General features: G+C 50.9%; 1 protein-coding gene across 2 annotated transcripts; it reads right to left on the bottom strand.

Moving 5' to 3' along the window:
* Nucleotides 1-376: 376 nt before the first annotated feature.
* On the bottom strand, nt 377-23704 carry LOC136788924 (uncharacterized). 2 transcript variants are annotated; one of them, XM_066987955.1, is made up of 39 exons: nt 23564-23704; nt 23369-23423; nt 22917-23017; nt 21581-21691; nt 21410-21462; nt 20916-21038; nt 20647-20768; nt 20439-20531; nt 20226-20279; nt 18613-18665; nt 18461-18513; nt 18254-18361; nt 17863-17950; nt 15160-15294; nt 15026-15076; nt 14838-14897; nt 14688-14735; nt 13433-13571; nt 12832-12966; nt 11977-12748; nt 11127-11326; nt 10761-11017; nt 10566-10620; nt 8784-10214; nt 8613-8665; nt 8105-8241; nt 7850-7971; nt 7639-7731; nt 7426-7479; nt 7231-7325; nt 5992-6094; nt 5813-5865; nt 5683-5730; nt 5305-5441; nt 5050-5171; nt 4839-4931; nt 4626-4679; nt 2514-4525; nt 377-2337 (listed from the first exon to the last, which is right to left on the bottom strand). In XM_066987955.1, exons 6-15 carry the CDS (start codon nt 20956-20958, stop codon nt 15064-15066), a joined length of 762 nt encoding a protein of 253 aa, XP_066844056.1. In that variant the 5' UTR covers nt 20959-21038; nt 21410-21462; nt 21581-21691; nt 22917-23017; nt 23369-23423; nt 23564-23704; the 3' UTR covers nt 377-2337; nt 2514-4525; nt 4626-4679; nt 4839-4931; nt 5050-5171; nt 5305-5441; nt 5683-5730; nt 5813-5865; nt 5992-6094; nt 7231-7325; nt 7426-7479; nt 7639-7731; nt 7850-7971; nt 8105-8241; nt 8613-8665; nt 8784-10214; nt 10566-10620; nt 10761-11017; nt 11127-11326; nt 11977-12748; nt 12832-12966; nt 13433-13571; nt 14688-14735; nt 14838-14897; nt 15026-15063. The 2 variants fall into 2 exon arrangements, 1 of the variants encoding a protein (XP_066844056.1); XR_010827531.1 differs by lacking the exons at nt 377-2337; nt 2514-4525; nt 4626-4679; ... (26 more) ...; nt 23369-23423; nt 23564-23704 and adding an exon at nt 15396-15595 and having other exon boundaries at nt 15180-15294; nt 18127-20125; nt 20599-20768; nt 20902-21110.
* Between the last annotated feature and the right edge of the window lie 1269 nt (nt 23705-24973).

Raw genomic sequence — 24973 nt, 5'->3', positions numbered from 1 at the left:
AAAAATTAAGACCCTCTAAACCCTAACCCAAAAAAGTAAAGATTCTCAAAGCCCTATACCTGGAGACCCTAACCTTAAAAAAAACATTAAGACCTTAAAACCCTAACCCTAAATACCTGACCATAACTAAAACCCTAAGACCCTAACCCTAAAAACCCTATCAACACTAAAACCACAAAATACTTTAAAACCTTAACACACTAACCCCCAAACCCTAACCCTTATACCTCCAGCCCTAACAACCTTAAAATCCTAACCCTAAACCCTGAAAACCCTAACCCTGAAACCCAACCCTAGTGCCTTAGCCCTGAAACCTTAAAACCCTAACACCTTGTTAGAAACACTCTGTAACCAATAACATAGGCTCAGGCAAGAATCTCAGTGAAGTAGCATTTTTATTCACGATTGCAATGGCAGGCGTCCCACAAACTACCTACTAGTTCCATAACACAGTTTATATAAATTTTTTTTTCCTCTCGGTGACCAGGACCCTCCCCAGTTTCCCCATTGACTGGGTAATCCAAGTTCACGATCTACCCGGTGCTTCACTGAAAATACACAGCTGCTGGCCTGTTACAAGTCAATTTTCTTTTTTCCTTGACTGTTTTCCTCTTTGAGGTGGTAATGTTTCTTACACAGTGATTTCCAACCAATTGCTCTAAGGATTCTGGTTGTCTGCATTTCACAAGGTTGTCTGGTAAGCTTTCTTCTCACTGCAAGCATATCTGGATACCACCTTCCTTCCCTCTAAACAATGTAACTCTGTGCAAAAACATTTTTATTCCCACAACCTTGATCCCCTTACCCTAAAATCCTTATTCCCTTTAACCCTAACAACTCTAACCACAACCCTAACCCTTCATATCAACCCCCCAACACTAATGACACTGACTAATGATCCAAACCCCAAACTGCCCCAACCCCAGGAAACCGACAAAGAAACTGACACAAAGCTGAAAACTACAAAAAAGGCAAAACCTTGGATACAGACCCCAAATCACAAACACGCGACCAAAATGCTACAGAAAAGCCCCAGATGCAGGCCCCAAGCACTACAGCTAGGCCCCAGAAGCTCAAGACACATCCCAAAGCCAAAATGCAAGCCCCAAACGCTACAGAAAAGCCCCCAAACACCAGACGCAGGCTGCAGAAGTCTACAAGCGGGCCACGACCCACCCCCAGACGCAGGCCCCAAAGGTGTACAAGCAACTCCCCGCCCTCCCCAGAGGCACACCCCAAAGGTGTACAAACAGCCCCAAACCCCCAAGACCCAGACCCCTACAGCATAGAAGCAGCTCCCAACCCCATCCCCCAAGGCACATGCCCCAACCCCCCCCAAGGCAGGCCCCAAAGGTGTACAAGCAACTCCCTCCCCACGCTCCCTCCCCAGAGGCAGGCCCCAAAGGTGTACAACCAGCACCCGACCCCCCCCCAGATGCAAGCCCCAAAGGTGCACAAGGCAGCTCCAAACCTCCCCCCCAACCCAGGAGTCCAGTGTACGAGCAGCTCTCAACCCCTCCCCAACGCAGGCTCCTATACTGTACAACCAGCTCTGAACCCCCCCCACTCCCCAGACACAGGCACCAAGACCCCGCAGAGAAGGCCCCAAGGGTGTGCAAGCAGCTCCCAACCACCCCCCCCGAGGCAAGCCCCAAAGCCGCATACAGGGAAGCCCCTAGCGTGTACAAGCAACTCACAACCCCTCCCAACTGCAGGCCCCAAAAGCGTAGAAGCAGCTCCCAACTCCCCAAACGTAGGCACCTACAGTGGACAAGCACCTCTCAACCACCCCCCAGCTGCAGACCCCAAAGCTGTACAAGCAGCTACAAACCATGCCCAAGGCAGGACCCTGCAGTGTACAAGCAGCTCTCACCCCCCCCCCCCCAGATACAAGTCCCAAAGGTGGACAAGCAGCTCCCAACCCCCTCCAGATGCAAGTCCCAAAGATGTACAAGCAGCTCCCAACCCACTTCAGATGTAGATCCCTACATTGTACAAGCAGCTCCCAACCCCCACAGATACAGATCCCTACATTGTAGGAGCAGCTTCCAACCCCCCCAGATGCAGGCCCTGACCCCACCCCCAAAACACAGTCCCCAAAGGTGTACAAGCAGCTCCACACCCCCCCCAAGACACAGGCCCCAAAAGCCTAAACATATGCCAAGCAAGTACTAATGCAGGTGCCAAATGCTACAGACAGGCCCAAAAGCACAGGCACACGCCCCAGATGCTCGAGGCCGAGACGTAACTTGGCTTTCTGATTTACTGGAAAGCGGCTTTCCTTCTCAGCGAGGTGTGCGCAGGCTAGACAGGATGGGGCTTCAGGCACCTCTTCACCTGTGGAAACACACTGCCATCAGGCACTGCCATGCCAGACAAGCTTTTTCTGTTAAAACACCCTTCTCAGATGCCCCGCGGCATTCCAGTGACCTGCTTTGCTCCGATTCTAAAGACTAGTGTCACAGCCCACCTTGCCTGTGGCACGTGACCAACAGAAGAGAAAGCAACCATACCGTTTGGAAACCGTCACTGCACGTGCCGCTCCTTGATGCTCTGTAACCTCTTCTGAAATCCTCAGCCACTTCTGTGTAGAGCCTGCCATGACACCTTCAAAGCAAGATGGAAACCCTTCGCAGTCACCTTGCGCAACTTGGCCATTCTGCTTCACTGCTCCACTCACGACCAGCCTGCCCTTCTCGTGCTGCTCTTCAGAGTGCAGCTTGGCCCCTCTGAGTCTGTGCGAGGCACCTGCGAAAGAAAAAGAAAAGCATAGGCCGCGGCAGCATCCAAAGCCGCAGCACAGCTAGGACAGGTACTCTCACCTGCTCCCTTACTCTGCCCCCTCACCTGCCCTCGAGGCAGATGCTTCCATCTGCTCTCTTAAGCCAGCTACAACACCTCTGGAATATAAACAGGACTTTAACTGTATTTTGTGTAGTTAAGTAACTGCAGTGACAACCGCACCCCTAAAATAACTGCTGCATCTGTTCATCGCTCACCTTGCCAAAACCAGCTCTGGTCATGAAGTCCCAGGTTGTACGCTGTGTTTCAGCTTTAACAAATGAAAACAGTCAGAAGATAATCATTCAGCTGCCAGCATTAGCACCCATCCCTCAACAACACAAGGGACCCCATGGCTAATTTTATCATTTCAAAACAGCAGCCCCCTTGCCTCAGCACCTGGAAAGTAGATCAAGCCAGTCACCGGGTTGCCTACCGAGTCCTTGACAGTTCCAAAAGGAGCTCTTTCCTGTGACCGGTTCCTCCTAAGATTTACCCCTCCTACTGGGGAGGGGAACGAAATACAAACAAAAAAAATCAAAACTCCATATCTGCGAGCTTTCAAGATTCAATGACAGACCTCTCCTCTAGCACTATTCAAGCACTATGCAAACAGCTGCTCGCAAGCAGCTCAAGTCTCCCCCTCCACATTTGCCAAACACCACGGAGATGACTCTGTGCCAGCTGCCCTTCAGTACGTGCCCAGAGGCAGACCGGATGTCTTTGCCAAAACAGTCCGGACAATGTATTAGTACACCGCCACGTTAGTTACCATCACTAACTGCCAGGCAGGACAGTTCGAGGCCAAAAACATAGGCACGCTACAAACATTACGAACAAAACACAGAACACAAGGCGCAAAAAAAGGACTCCCAGAGGGAAGCCATACAGCAACAGCAAGTCAGAACAGGTGCCCTGCAGCAGACCCAAGGAGAGATTCAAATGTCACGACATGCGACTGGAAGCAACTGCCAGAACTGGGATGATGGAGGCATAAAAAGCCTGCCTTCAAGACAAGAGACCAGAAGGATGGGGAGTGCAAACCCCAGAAGAAATCTCTTAGGAAATGAATTCCCAAGACAGAGCTCCTGATGCGACCCAGATGACTTCTGCAAGAGTGAGTATGGAAACAGATGCCATCTGAAACCGAATATGATGCACAAGACCTGAAACACATCCGAGCTTTAAGCTGCGACTGCAATACAAGAAGTGCTCGGATCAGACCCATGATGACAAAACAAGCTTTTAGGACCTTTGGTACGGCTAACAAGTTGCCTTTCTAGTCTGTCCAGTGCAAAAAGCAATGAGGATATCAAGACCTGAGGAGCGCGTAACATGATGATCACATCAAGAAACATTTGATACAAAGACCCGAGGAGTGCATGACACAGAACACACCCTGCAGAAGCAGCACTACAAGACAAATAAACAGATGGGAACTGTCCTGCCTGGCACATACACTCACACTACAAAATACCCCCTGCTCCTTCTATTAGCCTGGTGACCCAGCCTCAAGCAGCCTGAAGGTGACGCAGCCTCAACCACCCTCACAGTGCCACCAAGTATATTCAGCCGGCTGGCTCCATGCTGCTCCGGCTCCCAGCTCCCATCAGCCACACCACATATGCAAATAACAGGTGCCCCTCAACTTAGCTCTCAGATTGCTGGATGGTAAATTCCCTCCACCTCAAGAAATGCACAGACACTGAGAGACATCTTAGTCCATGGCCAGGCTCATCATCATCTGCAAAAACAGCGTACCAGCATTCACTAGCACACCGGCCCTGATGCCCACCTCCTCCGCAATACTGACTACCGCTGAAGCAACATACGGTTGTGCTCACCCGTTCCTCTCTGAGTCCAAGCTCCAACAGTACAGCCAGTATCACCCACACCACCTGGGAAAACAAAGGGATAAAATGATCGTTGTGTTCTCAAGTAATCACCCACCACACTGCTCCTCTATCCCACCCAGCCTCACCTCAGACCCTCAGCAGATTCTGAGGAAGGCCTGCTGCAGCACCTGCTAAACCAGGGGAAACACTTCAAGGACTTGCCTTAGGGGGACCTTGCTTAGGGACACTGACTGGGCTGACGACCCTCTCGTCTTTCCTCAGCACTCCACAATGTGGGGATTCACCTCTCCAAGGCTGCAGGAAGCACCCACAAAAGAAAAAAAAGAAAAGGCAGATCCTCAGGCACCTCACAGGCACAGCCTACCTGCTGCAATACCTCTCTTTCACTAGCTCTTTTTCTTCAGCTGCTCACATGCTCCAACTCGGCCGGGCCGGCACCACAGACTGGTGGTGCTTTCCACACTGCTGGAAAGCAGGCTTTATCCTCAAGGCACGTGCAGGCTAGATGAGATGGGGCTCCAGGCACCTCTTCACCTGTGGAAACACACTGCCATCAGACACCGCCATGCCAGACAAACTTTTCCTGTTAAAACACCCTTCTCAGATGCCCTGTGGCATTCCAGTGACCTGCTTTGCTCTGATTCTAAAGACTGATGTCACAGCCCACCTTGCCTGTGGCACCTGACCAACAGAAGAGAAAGCAACCGCAGCGCTTGGAAACCATCCCTGCACGTACTGCTCCTTGTCACTCTCCGGCCTCATCTCAAATCCTCAGCCACTTCTGTGGAGAGCCTGCCATGGCACCTGCAAAGCAAGACAGAGACCTTTCATAGTCACCTCGTGCTACTTGGCCATTCCGCTCCAACCCAGCTCATGACCAGCCCCCCTACTTAAGCAGCTCTTCAGAATGCAGTTTGCTCCTTTGAGCCTGTGCGAGACACCAGTGAAAGAGGAAGAAAAGCATAGGCTAAGGCAGCATCCTAAGCCGCAGCACAGCTAGGACAGTTACTCTCATCTGCTGCCTTACCTCTACCCGCTTACCTACCCCGAGGCAGATGCTTCCATCTACCCTCTTAAGCCAGCTACAACACCTCTAAAACAGAATAGAGGGGTCAATTAGAGTGACAGTGACAACCACAACCCAACTATAACTGCTCCGTCTGTTCATCGCTCACCTTGCCAGAGGCAGCTCTGGGTGTGACGTCCCAGGTTGTACGCTGTGTTTCAGCTTTAACAAATGAAAACATAGAAGGTAATCATTCAGCTGCCAGCATTAGCACCCATCCCTCAACAACACAAGGGACCCCATGGCTAATTTTATCATTTCAAAACAGCAGCCCCCTTGCCTCAGCACCTGGAAAGTAGATCAAGCCAGTCACCGGGTTGCCTACCGAGTCCTTGACAGTTCCAAAAGGAGCTCTTTCCTGTGACCTGTTCCTCCTAAGGTTTATCTAGGACTGGAGAAAAATAAAAACACTCCACATCTGCGAGCTTTCAAGATTCAATGACAGACCTCTCCTCTAGCACTATTCAAGCACTATGCAAACAGCTGCTCGCAAGCAGCTCAGGTCTCCCCCTCCACATTTGCCAAACACCACAGAGATGACTCTGTGCCAGCTGCCCTTCAGTACGTGCCCAGAGGCAGACCGGATGTCTTTGCCAAAACAGTCCGGACAATGTATTAGTACACCGCCACGTTAGCTACCATCACTAACTGCCAGGCAGGACAGCTCCAGGCCAAACACACACACACAGGCACGCTACAAACATTACGAACAAAACACAGAACACAAGGCGCAAAAAAAAAGGACTCCCAGAGGGAAGCCCTACAGCAACAGCTAGTCAGAACAGGTGCCCTGCAGCAGACCCAAGGAGAGACTCAAATGTCACGACATGCGACTGGAAGCAACTGCCAGAACTGGGATGATGGAGGCATAAAAAGCCTGCCTTTAAGACAAGAGACCAGAAGGATGGGGAGTGCAAACCCCAGAAGAAATCTCTTAGGAAATGAATTCCCCAAGACAGAGCTCCTGATGAAGCCCACATAACTTCCGCAACAGCGAGGATGGAAGCAGATGCCATCTGAAACCGAATATGATGCACAAGACCTGAAACACATCGGCGCTTTAAGCTGCGACTGCAAGACATGAAGTGCTCGGATCAGACCCATGATGACAAAACAAGCATTTAGGACCTTTGGTACGGCTAACAAGTTGCCTTTCTAGTCTGTCCAGTGCAAAAAGCAATGAGGATATCAAGACCTGAGGAGCGCGTAACATATGATGATCACATCAAGAAACATCTGATACAAAGACCCGAGGAGTGCATGACACAGAACACACACTGCAGAAGCAGCGCTACAAGACAAATAGACAGATGGGAACTGTCCTGCCTGGCACATACACTCACACTACAAAATACCCCCTGCTCCTTCTATTAGCCTGGTGACCCAGCCTCAAGCAGCCTGAAGGTGACGCAGCCTCAACCACCCTCACAGTGCCACCAAGTATATTCAGCCGGCTGGCTCCATGCTGCTCTGGCTCCCACCTCCCATCAGCCACACCACATATGCAAATAACAGGTGCCCCTCAACTTAGCTCTCAGATTGCTGGATGGTAAATTCCCTCCACCTCAAGAAATGCACGGACACTGAGAGACATCTTAATCCATGGCCAGGCTCATCATCATCTGCAAAAACAGCGTACCAGCATTCACTAGCACACCGGCCCTGATGCCCACCTCCTCCGCAATACTGACTACCGCTGAAGCAACATACGGTTGTGCTCACCCGTTCCTCTCTGAGTCCAAGCTCCAACAGTACAGCCAGTATCACCCACACCACCTGGGAAAACAAAGGGATAAAATGATCGTTGTGTTCTCAAGTAATCACCCACCACACTGCTCCTCTATCCCACCCAGCCTCACCTCAGACCCTCAGCAGATTCTGAGGAAGGCCTGCTGCAGCACCTGCTAAACCAGGGGAAACACTTCAAGGACTTGCCTTAGGGGGACCTTGCTTAGGGACACTGACTGGGCTGACGACCCTCTCGTCTTTCCTCAGCACTCCACAATGTGGGGATTCACCTCTCCAAGGCTGCAGGAAGCACCCACAAAAGAAAAAAAAGAAAAGGCAGATCCTCAGGCACCTCACAGGCACAGCCTACCTGCTGCAATACTTCTCTTTCACTAGCTCTTTTTCTTCAGCTGCTCACATGCTCCAACTCGGCCGGGCCGGCACCACAGACTGGTGGTGCTTTCCACACTGCTGGAAAGCAGGCTTTATCCTCAAGGCACGTGCAGGCTAGATGAGATGGGGCTCCAGGCACCTCTTCACCTGTGGAAACACACTGCCATCAGACACCGCCATGCCAGACAAACTTTTCCTGTTAAAACACCTTTCTCAGATGCCCTGCGGCATTCCAGTGACCTGCTTTGCTCCGATTCTAAAGACTGATGTCACAGCCCACCTTGCCTGTGGCACCTGATAAACAGAAGAGAAAGCAACCGCAGCGCTTGGAAACCATCCCTGCACGTGCTGCTCCTTGTCACTCTCCGGCCTCATCTCAAATCCTCAGCCACTTCTGTGAAGAGCCTGCCATGGCACCTGCAAAGCAAGACAGAGACCTTTCATAGTCACCTCGTGCTACTTGGCCATTCCGCTCCAACCCAGCTCATGACCAGCCCCCCTACTTAAGCAGCTCTTCAGAATGCAGTTTGCTCCTTTGAGCCTGTGCGAGACACCAGTGAAAGAGGAAGGAAAGCATAGGCTAAGGCAGCATCCAAAGCCGCAGCACAGCTAGGACAGTTACTCTCATCTGCTGCCTTACCTCTACCCGCTTACCTACCCCGAGGCAGATGCTTCCATCTGCCCTCTTAAGCCAGCTACAACACCTCTAAAACAGAATAGAGGGGACACTTCGAGTGACAATGAGAACCGCAAACCAACTTTAACTGCTACATCTGTTCATCGCTCACCTTGCCAAAAGCAGCTCTGGGTGTGACGTCCAAGGTTGTACGCTGTGTTTCAGCTTTAACAAACAAAAACATAGAAGGTAATCATTCAGCTGCCAGCATTAGCACCCATCCCTCAACAACACAAGGGACCCCATTTCCAATGTTATTGTATCAAAACAGCAGACAACTTGCCTCGGCACCTCAGAAGTAGATCAAGACAGTCACCGAGCTGCCGAACAAGAGCTTGACAGCTCCAGAAGGAGCTCTTTCCTTTGACTGGTTGCTCCTAAGGTTTATCTAGGACTGGAGAAAAATAAAAACACTCCACATCTGCGAGCTTTCAAGATTCAATGACAGACCTCTCCTCTAGCACTACTCAAGCACTATGCAAACAGCTGCTCCCAAGCAGCTCAGGTCTCCCCCTCCACATTTGCCAAACACCACAGAGATGACTCTGTGCCAGCTGCCCTTCAGTACGTGCCCAGAGGCAGACCGGATGTCTTTGCCAAAACAGTCCGGACAATGTATTAGTACACCGCCACGTTAGCTACCATCACTAACTGCCAGGCAGGACAGCTCCAGGCCAAACAAACACACACAGGCACGCTACAAACGTTACGAACAAAACACAGAACACAAGGCACAAAAAAAGGACTCCCAGAGGGAAGCCGTACAGCGACAGCAAGTCAGAACAGGTGCTCTGCAGCAGACCCAAGGAGAGACTCAAATGTCACTACATGCGACTGGAAGCAACTGCCAGAACTGGGATGATGGAGGCATAAAAAGCCTGCCTTCAAGGCAAGAGACCAGAAGGATGGGGAGTGCAAACCCCAGAAGAAAAATGCTGCGGAAATGAACTCCCAAGACAGAGCTCCTGATGAAGCCCACATGACTTCCGCAACAGCGAGGATGGAAACAGATGCCATCTGAAACAGAATATGATGCACAAGACCTGAAACACATCTGCGCTTTAAGCTGCGACTGCAAGTCAAGAAGTGCTCAGATCAGCCCTACGATGATGAAACAAGCATTTAGGACCTTTGGTGTGGCTAACAAGTTGCCCATCTAATCTGTCCAGTGGAAAAAGGCAATGAGGATATCAAGATTTGAGGAGCGCGTAACATATGATGATCGCATCAAGAAACATTTGATACAAAAAAATTACACGCACAGAAGAAATGATCTCTTTAGGCTCCCACTGCAAGATAAGAAATGCTCAGCTTCCAATTGAGCATCAGCATTATTCCAGTGAGGTCAAGTGTTCAACACCCTCAGGACGGCTTCCCCAGGGCCTGCCAAGCACGAGGAGCAACAGCACAGCACAGACAACACAGAACACAGACACCAAGCTGGAACTGCCCTGCCTGGCACATGCTCAAGCCCTACCTGACAGAATCCCACGCCCCCATACACTGTCTGACCGTGATCAATCCTAAAAGGCCCCATCCACAGCAATGACTTAAAAGCACAGACCCTCGCCCTATGTGTACATTCAAAACCCAAAAGCAAACATAGCACTTGCCCCGCAACTTAGCTTGGGAATGACGGGAGGCAGGTTCCATCCTCATCAAGGAACACGAAGGCTAGCCAGGACATTGCTTCCGGCACGAGGCTCCTCTTCACCTGCAGAAATAAAGTGCCATCGGGCACTGGCACACCAGCCAAACTTCTTCTAGTGAAACACCCACCTCAAATACAAAACAGTAGTCCACTGACCTGCTCTGCTACTGAAGTCAGATAGACCAACTCCAGACAACTGCCCGCCTTCCCCCGCCAACCACCCCCAAACACACAGTATTTGCCCCTGGACTTAATTCTCAGGGGTCACAATCCATCCTCAAGGTGGACCACAGAGGCCAACTAGGATGTCCCCACTATCTTCTTCGTCCCCGGAAAAGAGGAGTCACCCAGAGGTGGGACCAATAGACTACCAAACCAAAACCAATGCCCTTTTCCCAACTTTTCTCCACTCACCTTCCCGATCCAGGCTTAGCGCTTCCATTTACTGTGCTGAGCCAAGGTCACATAGCTTAGACCAAGGAGAAAGAACAAACAAACGTGAAAATCCACAAAACAGTCTATACCCACTCCTCTTCTTTCCTCCCCTACCCCAACAGCCAAGAAGCCCCAGACCCACGTTCCCCAACCCAGTACCACCGCTTCGCTCACCTAACATCCCAAGGAGATGCATCACGCTCCCAGCTCCTCTTGTGCTCAGAGCATCTCCAGCATTTCAGGAACTGGAACCGCTGACACCTGGCGCGCCTCAGGAACGTGGCAGGGGATGTACTCTGCTGTCGCAAGGTGCTTCCAAAGCCTGCATAACAGGCAAAGCAGACCAACACAATCCACTGACCAACTCAGGGCCCACACTGCCGTCCACTCACCCTCGTGCCTCATTCAAGTGTCCGTGCCCATGCCCTGGGCTACAAGAAACAAAAAGAGGAGGTCATATCCGTGATGGACACGTAAACAGTACAGCTCCTTGCAGAGGACTCAAACAGAGAGACGAGAGCCAGAAAAAAAAAAACACACCCTCAGGTCCACAAATACCAAAAGGCCATGAATGCACAGCAGCCCCAACAGGGGTAATCACAGACTTCTCCTTTACAGATGAGAACGGTGACCCTGCTCAGTCTCTCCGTAATACTGCACTTATGCGGTCAAGCCCCTTCGGATGCATACTGAAGCTCCTTGTGAAGCCTCTGGACAGTTATGCAAATGACTTGATATACCTAGAGATTAAAAGATAACTCAAAAAAAAAGGAACCGTACCCCACCATTTCCCAAAAACAAGTTAGCCAGCAACACCTCCTAAGCACGCCTCTATTACGTGAATTCCAAGCACTGAAAATCTAGAAGGCTGCAACGTCTAAAGACTCTACAGCCACACAAACCACAGGCAAAAGCTCCAAGACTATAACAAACTGTCCCTAACCCTGAAAAAGACAACCCCTTACACGCCTACTGCTGCTCTTTTCAGACACATGCTTACACATGGAACTCGATGATACTTATCTCCTAAACCCTGCTCCATCACTTTACCACCGAGGTTGTAACTTTGATAATATTTGACATACAGGCAAAGACTCACAAGTAAGCCCCGCAATTCGGCAAAAATCATAACGGACCCAGAACCACAAAGCAAACACACAAAGTAACACTGCCATCCTATCCGTAAACACGCTATAACAATTACTCACCTGAAGAAGAGCTGCATGCAATACAGGCACCTATTACTAGATTGGTTTACTCTAACAGATCCTACTAACTGTTACCTCATAAAGATGGGCGTACCGGTCTCTACTTGGAAACGCATCAGTCCATAGACTCTTAACCACCTACAGAAACCTGCAACTGACTGAAGGAAAAACAAAGCACTTACCCCAAAGTGCAGCCCAGGCAGAATGAGCTCTCTGATGGGATGCCTGTGACTCAATGACCACTAGGCCCTGGCTGGAACCCAAAGCCAATCACCTGGGAAAGGGGAGGGGCAAAGCACAAGTAGAAAGAGGAGAAGCAGCAGCTGTGGTTTATTTATTTTTGCTTCAGCTTTGAATATTGAAAGCTTTTCTCCTCTACAACTCCTTTCTCAGGAACCAAACAGCATTCCAGTGACCTGCTTTGCTCCTATTCCAAAGACTATCACAGCCCACCTTGCCTGCGGCACCTGATAAGCAGAACAGAAAGCAACCACAGCAATAAAAGCCACTGCACCCTCAGGACAGTTACCCTCATCCCCTCCTTTACCTCAGCCGCTTACCTACCCCACATGGCAGATGCTTCCACCCGTTCTCTGAAGCCTCCTAGAGCACCTCCAAAAGAGAAACTGGAATTTTACTCTATTTGATATAGTTAAAAAAACTGCAGCGACAACCGCACCCCAAAAATAACACCTACCTCTGTTCATCACTCACCAGAGTCACTCCAGAGGTAGCTCGCGTCGTGACGTCCTGTACTGCACACTGCGTTTCAGCCTGAACAAAGGAAAACACAGTCAGAAGACAAACATTCAGCTGACAGCATTAGCACCCATCCCTCAACAACAGAAGTCACCCCATATTTAATGTTTTCGTTTCAAAACAGCAGTCCACTTGCCTCTGTACCTGCAAGTTAGATCCAAGCTCGAAAGGAACGGCCACCATCACCCATGCCACCTGGGAACACAGAAGGACAAAATGACCACTGTGCTTGCAAGCCTCCACCTGCCACATTGCTCCTCTGTCCCAAACAGCCTCACCTCAGACCCTCAGAGGGAAACACCTGAATGTCTTCCCTTCGCTTCAGATAAGGGATCACCAGGCTGATAAAACTCCCACCTTCCCTCACTGCTCCGTGACACGGGGATTTCCCTGTCCAAGACTTCATGAAGCCCCTGCAGAGACAAGAGAAAAGCACACCCTGAGGCACCTCACAGCCACAGCGTACCTGCTGCAATACCTCTCTCTTCCCAGCTCCTTTACTTCAGCTGCTCACCAGCTCGAACTGAGATTCTTCGCTCACAGCGCGCGGCAAACTCTGCCCGGGCCACACAACACACACTGCACAAGCTACGTTGTTTAAGACACACAACCTGGAACGTTCCTGCCCAACAATCAGTGGCATCGCACAGGAAGGATGCTGCACGCTCCTAGAAACCAAACCTACCAGTCCTGAACAGCTCACCTGCCAGACAATTCCCCACCTCCTCCTGCCAACCACGCTCAGCGCACACACTATTTGGCTCTCAAAAGAGAAAAAAAAAGTAATACCACACACACACAAAAAAAACAACTGAGCTCCACAAATGCCAAAAAGCCATGCACACACAGCAGCCCCAGCAGGGCTAATCACAGACTTACCTTTTACAGATGAAAAAGGTAACTCTGATACGACCCTGCTCAGTCTCTTGGTAATACTGCGCCTACGTGGTCAAGCCTCTTGTAGTGTGTAATCAGGCTCTTTTTAGTCCTCTGGAGTTACACAAGTGGCTTCATACGTCTAGAGATTCAAATATAACCCAAAAACACAAGTGGATCCCACCATCCCAAAAACAAGTGAGCCAGCAACCTCTGCTAAATATCCCTCTAGTAAGTGATTTCCAAGCACTTAAAATCTAGAAATCCATAGACTCCAACCTGCCCAAAGAACCCTGCAACTGACTGAAGGAAAGCAAAGCACTTACCCCAAAGAGCAGCCCAGGCACAATGAACTCCCTAATGGCATACCTGGGGCTCATATACCATTTGGCCCCGCCCAGCACCCAAACCCAATCACCTGGGAAAGGGGAGGTGGCAAGCACAAGAAAGTAGAAAGAGCACAATAAGCAGAGCAGCTGTGGGTTTTTTTTTGTTTTGGGGTTTGTTTTTTTTTTTCTTTTTTTAAATCTGGTTTAGCTCAACAGCATGCAGACTGCAGACAAGAGAACTGGGGTGATTCTAGAAGCAACAATACCCATGCTTTTGCTGCAGCTTTGAATATTGAAAAGACAATATGACCAAGCAAGTAACTGAAATTTTTCCAGCTAGAATTAGCTCAAACCTTTATTTATACAGAAAGAAAAATCTGGGAGCATAACAGATTACATGCAAAAAAAAAATCAATTCCATGTAATAACATCACTTGCAGGAAAAATCACGTACTTGAGTAGGCTATCTGAAAACCAAAAGGCTATGCTGATGGGTCAAAACACACTACAGGACAATGGAGCCTGGCCCTCTGCTGCACCAACTTAAAACTCATCCCTACACTCACCAAGGTGCAACCCCAACCCAAACACAGACACACTATTTCAGCCTCAACACAGTTTTGGAAACTGCTGGAAAGCAGGCTTCATCCTCAGGCTACACGGGATGGGGCTTCAGGCACCGCTTCACCTACTGAAGCAGACCACCATCAGGAGCTGCCACGCCAGACCACCTTTTTCCTCTGCAACACCTTTCTCAGGAACCAAACAGCATTCCAGTGACCTGCTTTGCTCCTATTCCAAAGACTATCACAGCCCACCTTGCCTGTGGCACCTGATAAGCAGAACAGAAAGCAACCACAGCAATAAAAGCCACTGCACCCTCAGGACAGTTACTCTCATCCCCTCCTTTACCTCAGCCGCTTACCTACCCCACATGGCAGATGCTTCCACCCGTTCTCTGAAGCCTCCTAGAGCACCTCCAAAAGAGAAACTGGAATTTTACTCTATTGGATGTAGTTAAAAAAACTGCAGCGACAACCGCACCCCAAAAATAACACCTACCTCTGTTCATCACTCACCAGAGTCACTCCAGAGGTAGCTCGGGTTGTGACGTCCTGTACTGCACACTGCGTTTCAGCCTGAACAAAGGAAAACACAGTCAGACGATAAAATTCAGCTGACAGCATTAGCACCCATCCCTCAACAACAGAAGTCACCCCATATTTAATGTTTTCGTTTCAAAACAGCAGTCTACTTGCCTCTGTACCTGCAAGTTAGATCCAAGCTCGAAAGGAACGGCCACCATCACCCATGCCACCTGGGAACACAGAAGGACAAAATGACCACTGTGCTTGCAAGCCACCACCTGCCACATTGCTCCTCTGTCCCAAACAGCCTCACCTCAGACCCTCAGAGGGAAACACCTGAATGTCTTCCCTTCGCTTCAGATAAGGGATCACCAGGCTGACAGAACTCCCACCTTCCCTCACTGCTCCGTGACACGGGGATTTCCCTGTCCAAGACTTCATGAAGCCCCTGCAGAGACGAGAGAAAAGCACACCCTGAGGCACCTCACAGCCACAGCGTACCTGCTGCAATACCTCTCTCTTCCCAGCTCCTTTACTTCACCTCCTCACCAGCTCTGAGATTCTTCGCTTCAGTTTCCCCATTGACTGGGTAATCCAGGTTCACAATCTATCCGGTACTTCACTGAAAATACACAGCTGCTGGCCTGTTACAAGTCAATTTTCTTTTTTCCTTGACTGTTTTCCTCTTTGAGGTGGTAATGTTTCTTACACCGTGATTTCCAACCAATTGCTCTAAGGATTCTGGTTGTCTGCATTTCACAAGGTCGTCTGGTAAGCTTTCTTATCACTGCAAGCATATCTCAATACCACCTTCCTTCCCTCTAAACAATGTAACTCTGTGCAAAAACATTTTTATTCCCACAACCTTGATCCCCTTACCCTAAAATCCTTATTCCCTTTAACCCTAACAACTCTAACCACAACCCTAACCCTTCATATCAACCCCCCGACGCTAATGACACTGACTAATGATCCAAACCCCAAACTGCCCCTAACCCCAGGCAACCCACAAAGAAACTGACACAAAGCTGAAAACTACAAAAAAAGGCAAAACCCTGGATACAGACCCCAAATCACAAACACGCGACAAAAATGCTACAGAAAAGCCCCAGATGCAGGCCCCAAGCACTACAGCTAGGCCCCAGAAGCTCAAGACACATCCCAAAGCCAAAATGCAAGCCCCAAACGCTACAGAAAAGCCCCCAAACACCAGACGCAGGCTGCAGAAGTCTACAAGCGGGCCACAACCCACCCCCAGACACAGGCCCCAAAGGTGTACAAACAACTCCCCACCCTCCCCAGAGGCACGCCCCAAAGGTGTACAAACAGCCCCAACCCCCCAAGACCCAGACCCCTACAGCGTAGAAGCAGCTCCCAACCCCACCCCCAAGGCACATGCCCCAACCCCCCCCCCCAAGGCAGGCACTAACAGTGTACAAGCAGCTCCCACCCCTACCAGACGCAGGCCCCAAAGGTGTACAAGCAGGCCCCTACAGTATACAAGCAGCTCACAACCACCCCCCAAAAGGCAGGCCCCAACACCCTCCAGATGCAATCCCGAAAGGTGTACAACCAGCTCCAACCCCCCCCCCCAAGACGCAGGCCCCAACCACACCCAGATGCAGACCCCAACTGTCCACAAGCAGCTCCCAACCCGCCCCCCATGAACTGGACCCCACCCCACCCCGATGCAGGCCCCAGGCCCCAGCCCCAGCCCCAGCCCCCACACCCCAGACTCAGGCCCCAAAGGTGTGCAAGCAGGCCCCTACAGTATACAAGCAGCTCACAACCACCCCCCCAGAGGCAGGCCCCAACCCCCTCCAGACGCAAGCCCGAAAGGTGTACAACCAGCTCCCAACTCCCCCCCCCCCCCCCCCCAACGCAGGCTTCTTTACTGTACAACCAGCTCTGAACCCCCCCACTCCCCAGACACAGGCACCAAGCCCCCGCAGAGGCAGGCGCCAAGGCTGTGCAAGCAGCTCCCAACCCCCCCCCCCAAGAGGCAGGCCCCAAAGCCCCATAGAGGGAAGCCCCTAGCGTGTACAAGCAACTCACAACCCTCCCCAGAGGCACGCCCCAAAGGTGTACAAACAGCCCCAACCCCCCAAGACCCAGACCCCTACAGCGTAGAAGCAGCTCCCAACCCCACCCCCAAGGCACATGCCCCAACCCCCCCCCCAAGGCAGGCCCCTACAGTATACAAGCAGCTCACAACCACCCCCCCAGAGGCAGGCCCCAACCCCCTCCAGACGCAAGCCCGAAAGGTGTACAACCAGCTCCAACACCCCCCCCCCCGACAAGACGCAGACCCCAAGCCCCCCCAGACACAGGCCCCAAAGGTGTACAAGCAACTCCCCACCCTCCCTCCCCAGAGGCAGGCCCCAAAGGTGTACAACCAGCACCCGACCCCCCCCAGATGCAAGCCCCAAAGGTGCACAAGCAGCTCCAAACCTCCCCCCCCCCCAATCCCAGGCATACAGTGTACGAGCAGCTCCCAACCCCCCCCCAACGCAGGCTCCTATACTGTACAACCAGCTCTGAACCCCCCCGCTCCCCAGACGCAGGCACCAAGCCCCCACAGATGCAGGCCCCAAGGGTGTGAAAGCAGCTCCCAACCAGCGCCCCCCCCCAGAGGCAGGCCCCAAAGCCCCATAGAGGGAAGTCCCTGTAGTGCACAAGCAGCTCCCAACCCCCCCCCAGACGCAAGTCCCTGCAGTGTACAAGCAGTTCCCACCCCCCCCCAGATGCAAGTCCCTGCAGTGTACAAGCAACTCCCAACCCCCACAGATACAGATCCCTACACTGTAGGAGCAGCTTCCAACCCCCCCAGATGCAGGCCCTGACACCCCCCCCAAAACACAGTCCCAAAGGTGTACAAGCAGCTCCACACACCCCCAAGACACAGGCCCCAAAAGCCTAAATATATGCCAAGAAAGTACTAATGCAGGTACCAAATGCTACAGACAGGCCCAAAAGCACAGGCACACGCCCCAGATACTCGAGGCCGAGACGTAACTTGGCTTTCTGAATTACTGGAAAGCGGCTTTCCTTCTCAGCGAGGTGTGCGCAGGCTAGACAGGATGGGGCTTCAGGCACCTCTTCACCTATGGAAACACACTGCCATCAGGCACTGCCATGCCAGACAAGCTTTTTCTGTTAAAACACCCTTCTCAGATGCCCCGCGGCATTCCAGTGACCTGCTTTGCTCCGATTCTAAAGACTAGTGTCACAGCCCACCTTGCCTGTGGCACCTGACCAACAGAAGAGAAAGCAACCATACCGTTTGGAAACCGTCACTGCACGTGCCGCTCCTTGATGCTCTGTAACCTCTTCTCAAATCCTCAGCCACTTCTGTGTAGAGCCTGCCAGGGCACCTGCAAAGCAAGATGGATACCCTTCGCAGTCACCTTGCGCAACTTGGCCATTCTGCTCCACTGCTCCACTCACGACCAGCCTGCCCTTCTCGTGCTGCTCTTCAGAGTGCAGCTTGGCCCCTCTGAGTCTGTGCGAGGCACCTGCGAAAGAAAAAGAAAAGCATAGGCCGCGGCAGCATCCAAAGCCGCAGCACAGCTAGGACAGGTACTCTCACCTGCTCCCTTACTCTGCCCCCTCACCTGCCCTCGAGGCAGATGCTTCCATCTGCTCTCTTAAGCCAGCTACAACACCTCTGGAATATAAACAGGACTTTAACTGTATTTTGTGTAGTTAAGTAACTGCAGTGACAACCGCACCCCTAAAATAACTGCTACATCTGTTCATCGCTCACCTTGCCAAAACCAGCTCTGGTCGTGAAGTCCCAGGTCGTACGCTGTGTTTCAGCTTTAACAAATGAAAACAGTCAGAAAATGATCATTCAGATGCCAGCATTAGCACCCATCCCTCAACAACACAAGGGACCCCATGGCTAATTTTATCATTTCAAAACAGCAGCCCCCTTGCCTCAGCACCTGGAAAGTAGATCAAGCCAGTCACCGGGTTGCCTACCGAGTCCTTGACAGTTCCAAAAGGAGCTCTTTCCTGTGACCGGTTCCTCCTAAGGTTTACCCCTCCTACTGGGGAGGGGAACGAAATACAAACAAAAAAATCAAAACCCCATATCTGAGAGCTTTCAAGATTCAATGACAGACCTCTCCTCTAGCACTATTCAAGCACTATGCAAACAGCTGCTCGCAAGCAGCTCAGGTCTCCCCCTCCACATTTGCCAAACACCACAGAGATGACTCTGTGCCAGCTGCCCTTCAGTACGTGCCCAGAGGCAGACCGGATGTCTTTGCCAAAACAGTCCGGACAATGTATTAGTACACCGCCACGTTAGCTACCATCACTAACTGCCAGGCAGGACAGCTCCAGGCCAAACACACACACACAGGCACGCTACAAACGTTACGAACAAAACACAGAACACAAGGCGCAAAAAAAGGACTCCCAGAGGGAAGCCCTACAGCGACAGCTAGTCAGAACAGGTGCCCTGCAGCAGACCCAAGGAGAGACTCAAATGTCACTACATGCGACTGGAAGCAACTGCCAGAACTGGGATGATGGAGGCATAAAAAGCCTGCCTTCAAGACAAGAGACCAGAAGGATGGGGAGTGCAAACCCCAGAAGAAATCTCTTAGGAAATGAATTCCCAAGCAAGAGCTCCTGATGCGACCCAGATGACTTCTGCAAGAGTGAGGATGGAAACAGATGCCATCTGAAACCGAATATGATGCACAAGGCCTGAAACACATCGGCGCTTTAAGCTGCGTCTGCAATACAAGAAGTGCTCGGATCAGACCCATGATGACAAAACAAGCATTTAGGACCTTTGGTACGGCTAACAAGTTGCCTTTCTAGTCTGTCCAGTGCAAAAAGCAATGAGGATATCAAGACCTGAGGAGCACGTAACATGATGATCACATCAAGAAACATTTGACACAAAGACCCGAGGAGTGCATGACACAGAACACACACTGCAGAAGCAGCACTACAAGACAAATAAACAGATGGGAACTGTCCTGCCTGGCACATACACTCACACTACAAAATACCCCCTGCTCCTTCTATTAGCCTGGTGACCCAGCCTCAAGCAGCCTGAACCACCCTCACAGTGGCACCAAGTATATTCAGCCGGCTGGCTCCATGCTGCTCCTGCTCCCAGCTCCCATCAGCCACACCACATATGCAAATACCAGGTGCCCCTCAACTTAGCTCTCAGATTGCTGGATGGTAAATTCCCTCCACCTCAAGAAATGCACAGACACTGAGACATCTTAGTCCATGGCCAGGCTCATCATCATCTGCAAAAACAGCGTACCAGCAGTCACTAGCACACCGGCCCTGATGCCCACCTCCTCCGCAATACTGACTACCACTGAAGCAACATACGGTTGTGCTCACCCGTTCCTGTCTGAGTCCAAGCTCCAACAGTACAGCCAGTATCACCCACACCACCTGGGAAAACAAAGGGATAAAGTGATCGTTGTGTTCTCAAGTAATCACCCACCACACTGCTCCTCTATCCCACCCAGCCTCACCTCAGACCCTCAGCAGATTCTGAGGAAGGCCTGCTGCAGCACCTGCTAAACCAGGGGAAACACTTCAAGGACTTGCCTTAGGGGGACCTTGCTTAGGGACACTGACTGGGCTGACGACCCTCTCGCCTTTCCTCAGCACTCCACAAAGTGGGGATTCACCTCTCCAAGGCTGCAGGAAGCACCCACAAAAGAAAAAAAAAAGGCAGATCCTCAGGCACCTCACAGGCACAGCCTACCTGCTGCAATACCTCTCTTTCACTAGCTCTTTTTCTTCAGCTGCTCACATGCTCCAACTCGGCCGGGCCGGCACCACGGACTGGTGGTGCTTTCCACACTGCTGGAAAGCAGGCTTTATCCTCAAGGCACGTGCAGGCTAGATGAGATGGGGCTCCAGGCACCTCTTCACCTGTGGAAACACACTGCCATCAGACACCGCCATGCCAGACAAACTTTTCCTGTTAAAACACCCTTCTCAGATGCCCTGCGGCATTCCAGTGACCTGCTTTGCTCCCATTCTAAAGACTGATGTCACAGCCCACCTTGCCTGTGGCACCTGATAAACAGAAGAGAAAGCAACCGCAGCGCTTGGAAACCATCCCTGCACGTGCTGCTCCTTGTCACTCTCCGGCCTCATCTCAAATCCTCAGCCACTTCTGTGAAGAGCCTGCCATGGCACCTGCAAAGCAAGACAGAGACCTTTCATAGTCACCTCGTGCTACTTGGCCATTCCGCTCCAACCCAGCTCATGACCAGCCCCCCTACTTAAGCAGCTCTTCAGAATGCAGTTTGCTCCTTTGAGCCTGTGCGAGACACCAGTGAAAGAGGAAGAAAAGCATAGGCTAAGGCAGCATCCAAAGCCGCAGCACAGCTAGGACAGTTACTCTCATCTGCTGCCTTACCTCTACCCGCTTACCTACCCCGAGGCAGATGCTTCCATCTGCCCTCTTAAGCCAGCTACAACACCTCTAAAACAGAATAGAGGGGACACTTCGAGTGACAATGAGAACCGCAAACCAACTTTAACTGCTACATCTGTTCATCGCTCACCTTGCCAAAAGCAGCTCTGGGTGTGACGTCCCAGGTTGTACGCTGTGTTTCAGCTTTAACAAACGAAAACATAGAAGGTAATCATTCAGCTGCCAGCATTAGCACCCATCCCTCAACAACACAAGGGACCCCATTTCCAATGTTATTGTATCAAAACAGCAGACAACTTGCCTCGGCACCTCAGAAGTAGATCAAGACAGTCACCGAGCTGCCGAACGAGAGCTTGACAGCTCCAGGAGCAGCTCTTTCCTTTGACCGGTTGCTCCTAAGGTTTATCTAGGACTGGAGAAAAATAAAAACACTCCACATCTGCGAGCTTTCAAGATTCAATGACAGACCTCTCCTCTAGCACTACTCAAGCACTATGCAAACAGCTGCTCCCAAGCAGCTCAGGTCTCCCCCTCCACATTTGCCAAACACCACAGAGATGACTCTGTGCCAGCTGCCCTTCAGTACGTGCCCAGAGGCAGACCGGATGTCTTTGCCAAAACAGTCCGGACAATGTATTAGTACACCGATGGACCGCCACGTTAGCTACCATCACTAACTGCCAGGCAGGACAGCTCCAGGCCAAACACACACACAGGCACGCTACAAACGTTACGAACAAAACACAGAACACAAGGCGCAAAAAAAGGACTCCCAGAGGGAAGCCGTACAGCGACAGCAAGTCAGAACAGGTGCTCTGCAGCAGACCCAAGGAGAGACTCAAATGTCACGACATGCGACTGGAAGCAACTGCCAGAACTGGGATGATGGAGGCATAAAAAGCCTGCCTTCAAGGCAAGAGACCAGAAGGATGGGGAGTGCAAACCCCAGAAGAAAAATGCTTCGGAAATGAACTCCCAAGACAGAGCTCCTGATGAAGCCCACATGACTTCCGCAACAGCGAGGATGGAAACAGATGCCATCTGAAACAGAATATGATGCACAAGACCTGAAACACATCTGCGCTTTAAGCTGCGACTGCAAGTCAAGAAGTGCTCAGATCAGCCCTACGATGATGAAACAAGCATTTAGGACCTTTGGTGTGGCTAACAAGTTGCCCATCTAATCCGTCCAGTGGAAAAAGGCAATGAGGATATCAAGACCTGAGGAGCGCGTAACATATGATGATCGCATCAAGAAACATTTGATACAAAAAAATTACACGCACAGAAGAAATGATCTCTTTAGGCTCCCACTGCAAGATAAGAAATGCTCAGCTTCCAATTGAGCATCAGCATTATTCCAGTGAGGTCAAGTGTTCGACACCCTCAGGAAGGCTTCCCCAGGGCCTGCCAAGCACCAGGAGCAACAGCACAGCACAGACAACACAGAACACAGACACCAAGCTGGAACTGCCCTGCCTGGCACGTGCTCAAGCCCTACCTGACAGAATCCCACGCCCCCACACACTGTCTGACCATGATCAATCCTAAAAGGCCCCATCCACAGCAATGACTTAAAAGCACAGACCCTCGCCCTATGTGTACATTCAAAACCCAAAAGCAAACATAGCACTTGCCCCGCAACTTAGCTTGGGAATGATGGGAGGCAGGTTCCATCCTCATCAAGGAACACGAAGGCTAGCCAGGACATTGCTTCCGGCACGAGGCTCCTCTTCACCTGCAGAAATAAAGTGCCATCAGGCACTGGCACACCAGCCACACTTCTTCTAGTGAAACACCCACCTCAAAAACAAAACAGTAGTCCACTGACCTGCTCTGCTACTGAAGTCAGATAGACCAACTCCAGACAACTGCCCGCCTTCCCCTGCCAACCACCCCCAAACACACAGTATTTGCCCCTGGACTTAATTCTCAGGGGTCACAATCCATCCTCAAGGTGGACCACAGAGGCCAACTAGGATGTCCCCACTATCTTCTTTGTCCCCGGAAAAGAGGAGTCACCCAGAGGTGGGACCAATAGACTACCAAACCAAAACCAATGCCCTTTTCCCAACTTTTCTCCACTCACCTTCCCGATCCAGGCTTAGCGCTTCCATTTACTGTGCTGAGCCAAGGTCACATAGCTTAGACCAAGGAGAAAGAACAAACAAACGTGAAAATCCACAAAACAGTCTATACCCACTCCTCTTCTTTCCTCCCCTACCCCAACAGCCAAGAAGCCCCAGACCCACGTTCCCCAACCCAGTACCACCGCTTCGCTCACCTAACATCCCAAGGAGATGCATCACGCTCCCAGCTCCTCTTGTGCTCAGAGCATCTCCAGCATTTCAGGAACTGGAACCGCTGACGCCTGGCGCGCCTCAGGAACGTGGCAGGGGATGTACTCTGCTGTCGCAAGGTGCTTCCAAAGCCTGCATAACAGGCAAAGCAGACTAACACAATCCACTGACCAACTCAGGGCCCACACTGCCGTCCACTCACCCTCGTGCCTCATTCAAGTGTCCGTGCCCATGCCCTGGGCTACAAGAAACAAAAAGAGGAGGTCATATCCGTGATGGACACGTAAACAGTACAGCTCCTTGCAGAGGACTCAAACACAGAGACGAGAGCCAGAAAAAAAAAAAACACACCCTCAGGTCCACAAATACCAAAAGGCCATGAATGCACAGCAGTCCCAACAGGGGTAATCACAGACTTCTCCTTTACAGATGAGAACGGTGACCCTGCTCAGTCTCTCCGTAATACTGCACTTATGAGGTCAAGCCCCTTCTGATGCATACTGAAGCTCCTTGTGAAACCTCTGGACAGTTATGCAAATGACTTGATATACCTAGAGATTAAAAGATAACTCAAAAAAAAAGGAACCGTACCCCACCATTTCCCAAAAACAAGTTAGCCAGCAACACCTCCTAAGCACACCTCTATTACGTGAATTCCAAGCACTGAAAATCTAGAAGGCTGCAACGTCTAAAGACTCTACAGCCACACAAACCACAGGCAAAAGCTCCAAAAATAAAACAAACTATCCCTAACCCTGAAAAAGACTACCCCTTACACGCCTACTGCTGCTCTTTTCAGACACATGCTTACACATGGAACTCGATGATACTTATCTCCTAAACCCTGCTCCATCACTTTACCACCGAGGTTGTAACTTTGATAATATTTGACATACAGGATAAGACTCACAAGTAAGCCCCGCAATTCGGCAAAAATCATAACGGACCCAGAACCACAAAGCAAACACACAAAGTAACACTGCCATCCTATCCGTAAACACGCTATAACAATTACTCACCTGAAGAAGAGCTGCATGCAATACAGGCACCTATTACTAGATTGGTTTACTCTAACAGATCCTACTAGTTGTTACCTCACAAAGATGGGCGTACCGGTCTCTACTTGGAAACGCATCAGTCCATAGACTCTTAACCACCTAAAGAAACCTGCAACTCACTGAAGGAAAAACAAAGCACTTACCCCAAAGAGCAGCCCAGGCAGAATGAGCTCTCTGATGGGATGCCTGTGACTCAATGACCACCAGGCCCTCCCTGGAACCCAAAGCCAATCACCTGGGAAAGGGGAGGGGCAAAACACAAGAAAGTAGAAAGAGGAGAAGCAGCAGCTGTGGTTTATTTTTTTTTGCTTCAGCTTTGAATATTGAAAGCTTTTC

The sequence above is a fragment of the Anser cygnoides genome, chromosome Z (genome assembly GCF_040182565.1).
Source record: "Anser cygnoides isolate HZ-2024a breed goose chromosome Z, Taihu_goose_T2T_genome, whole genome shotgun sequence".
In the NCBI taxonomy this organism is placed as follows: domain Eukaryota; kingdom Metazoa; phylum Chordata; class Aves; order Anseriformes; family Anatidae; genus Anser; species Anser cygnoides.
Note: the sequence above shows the minus strand (reverse complement) of the source record. Positions and strands in the feature narration are given on the sequence as shown.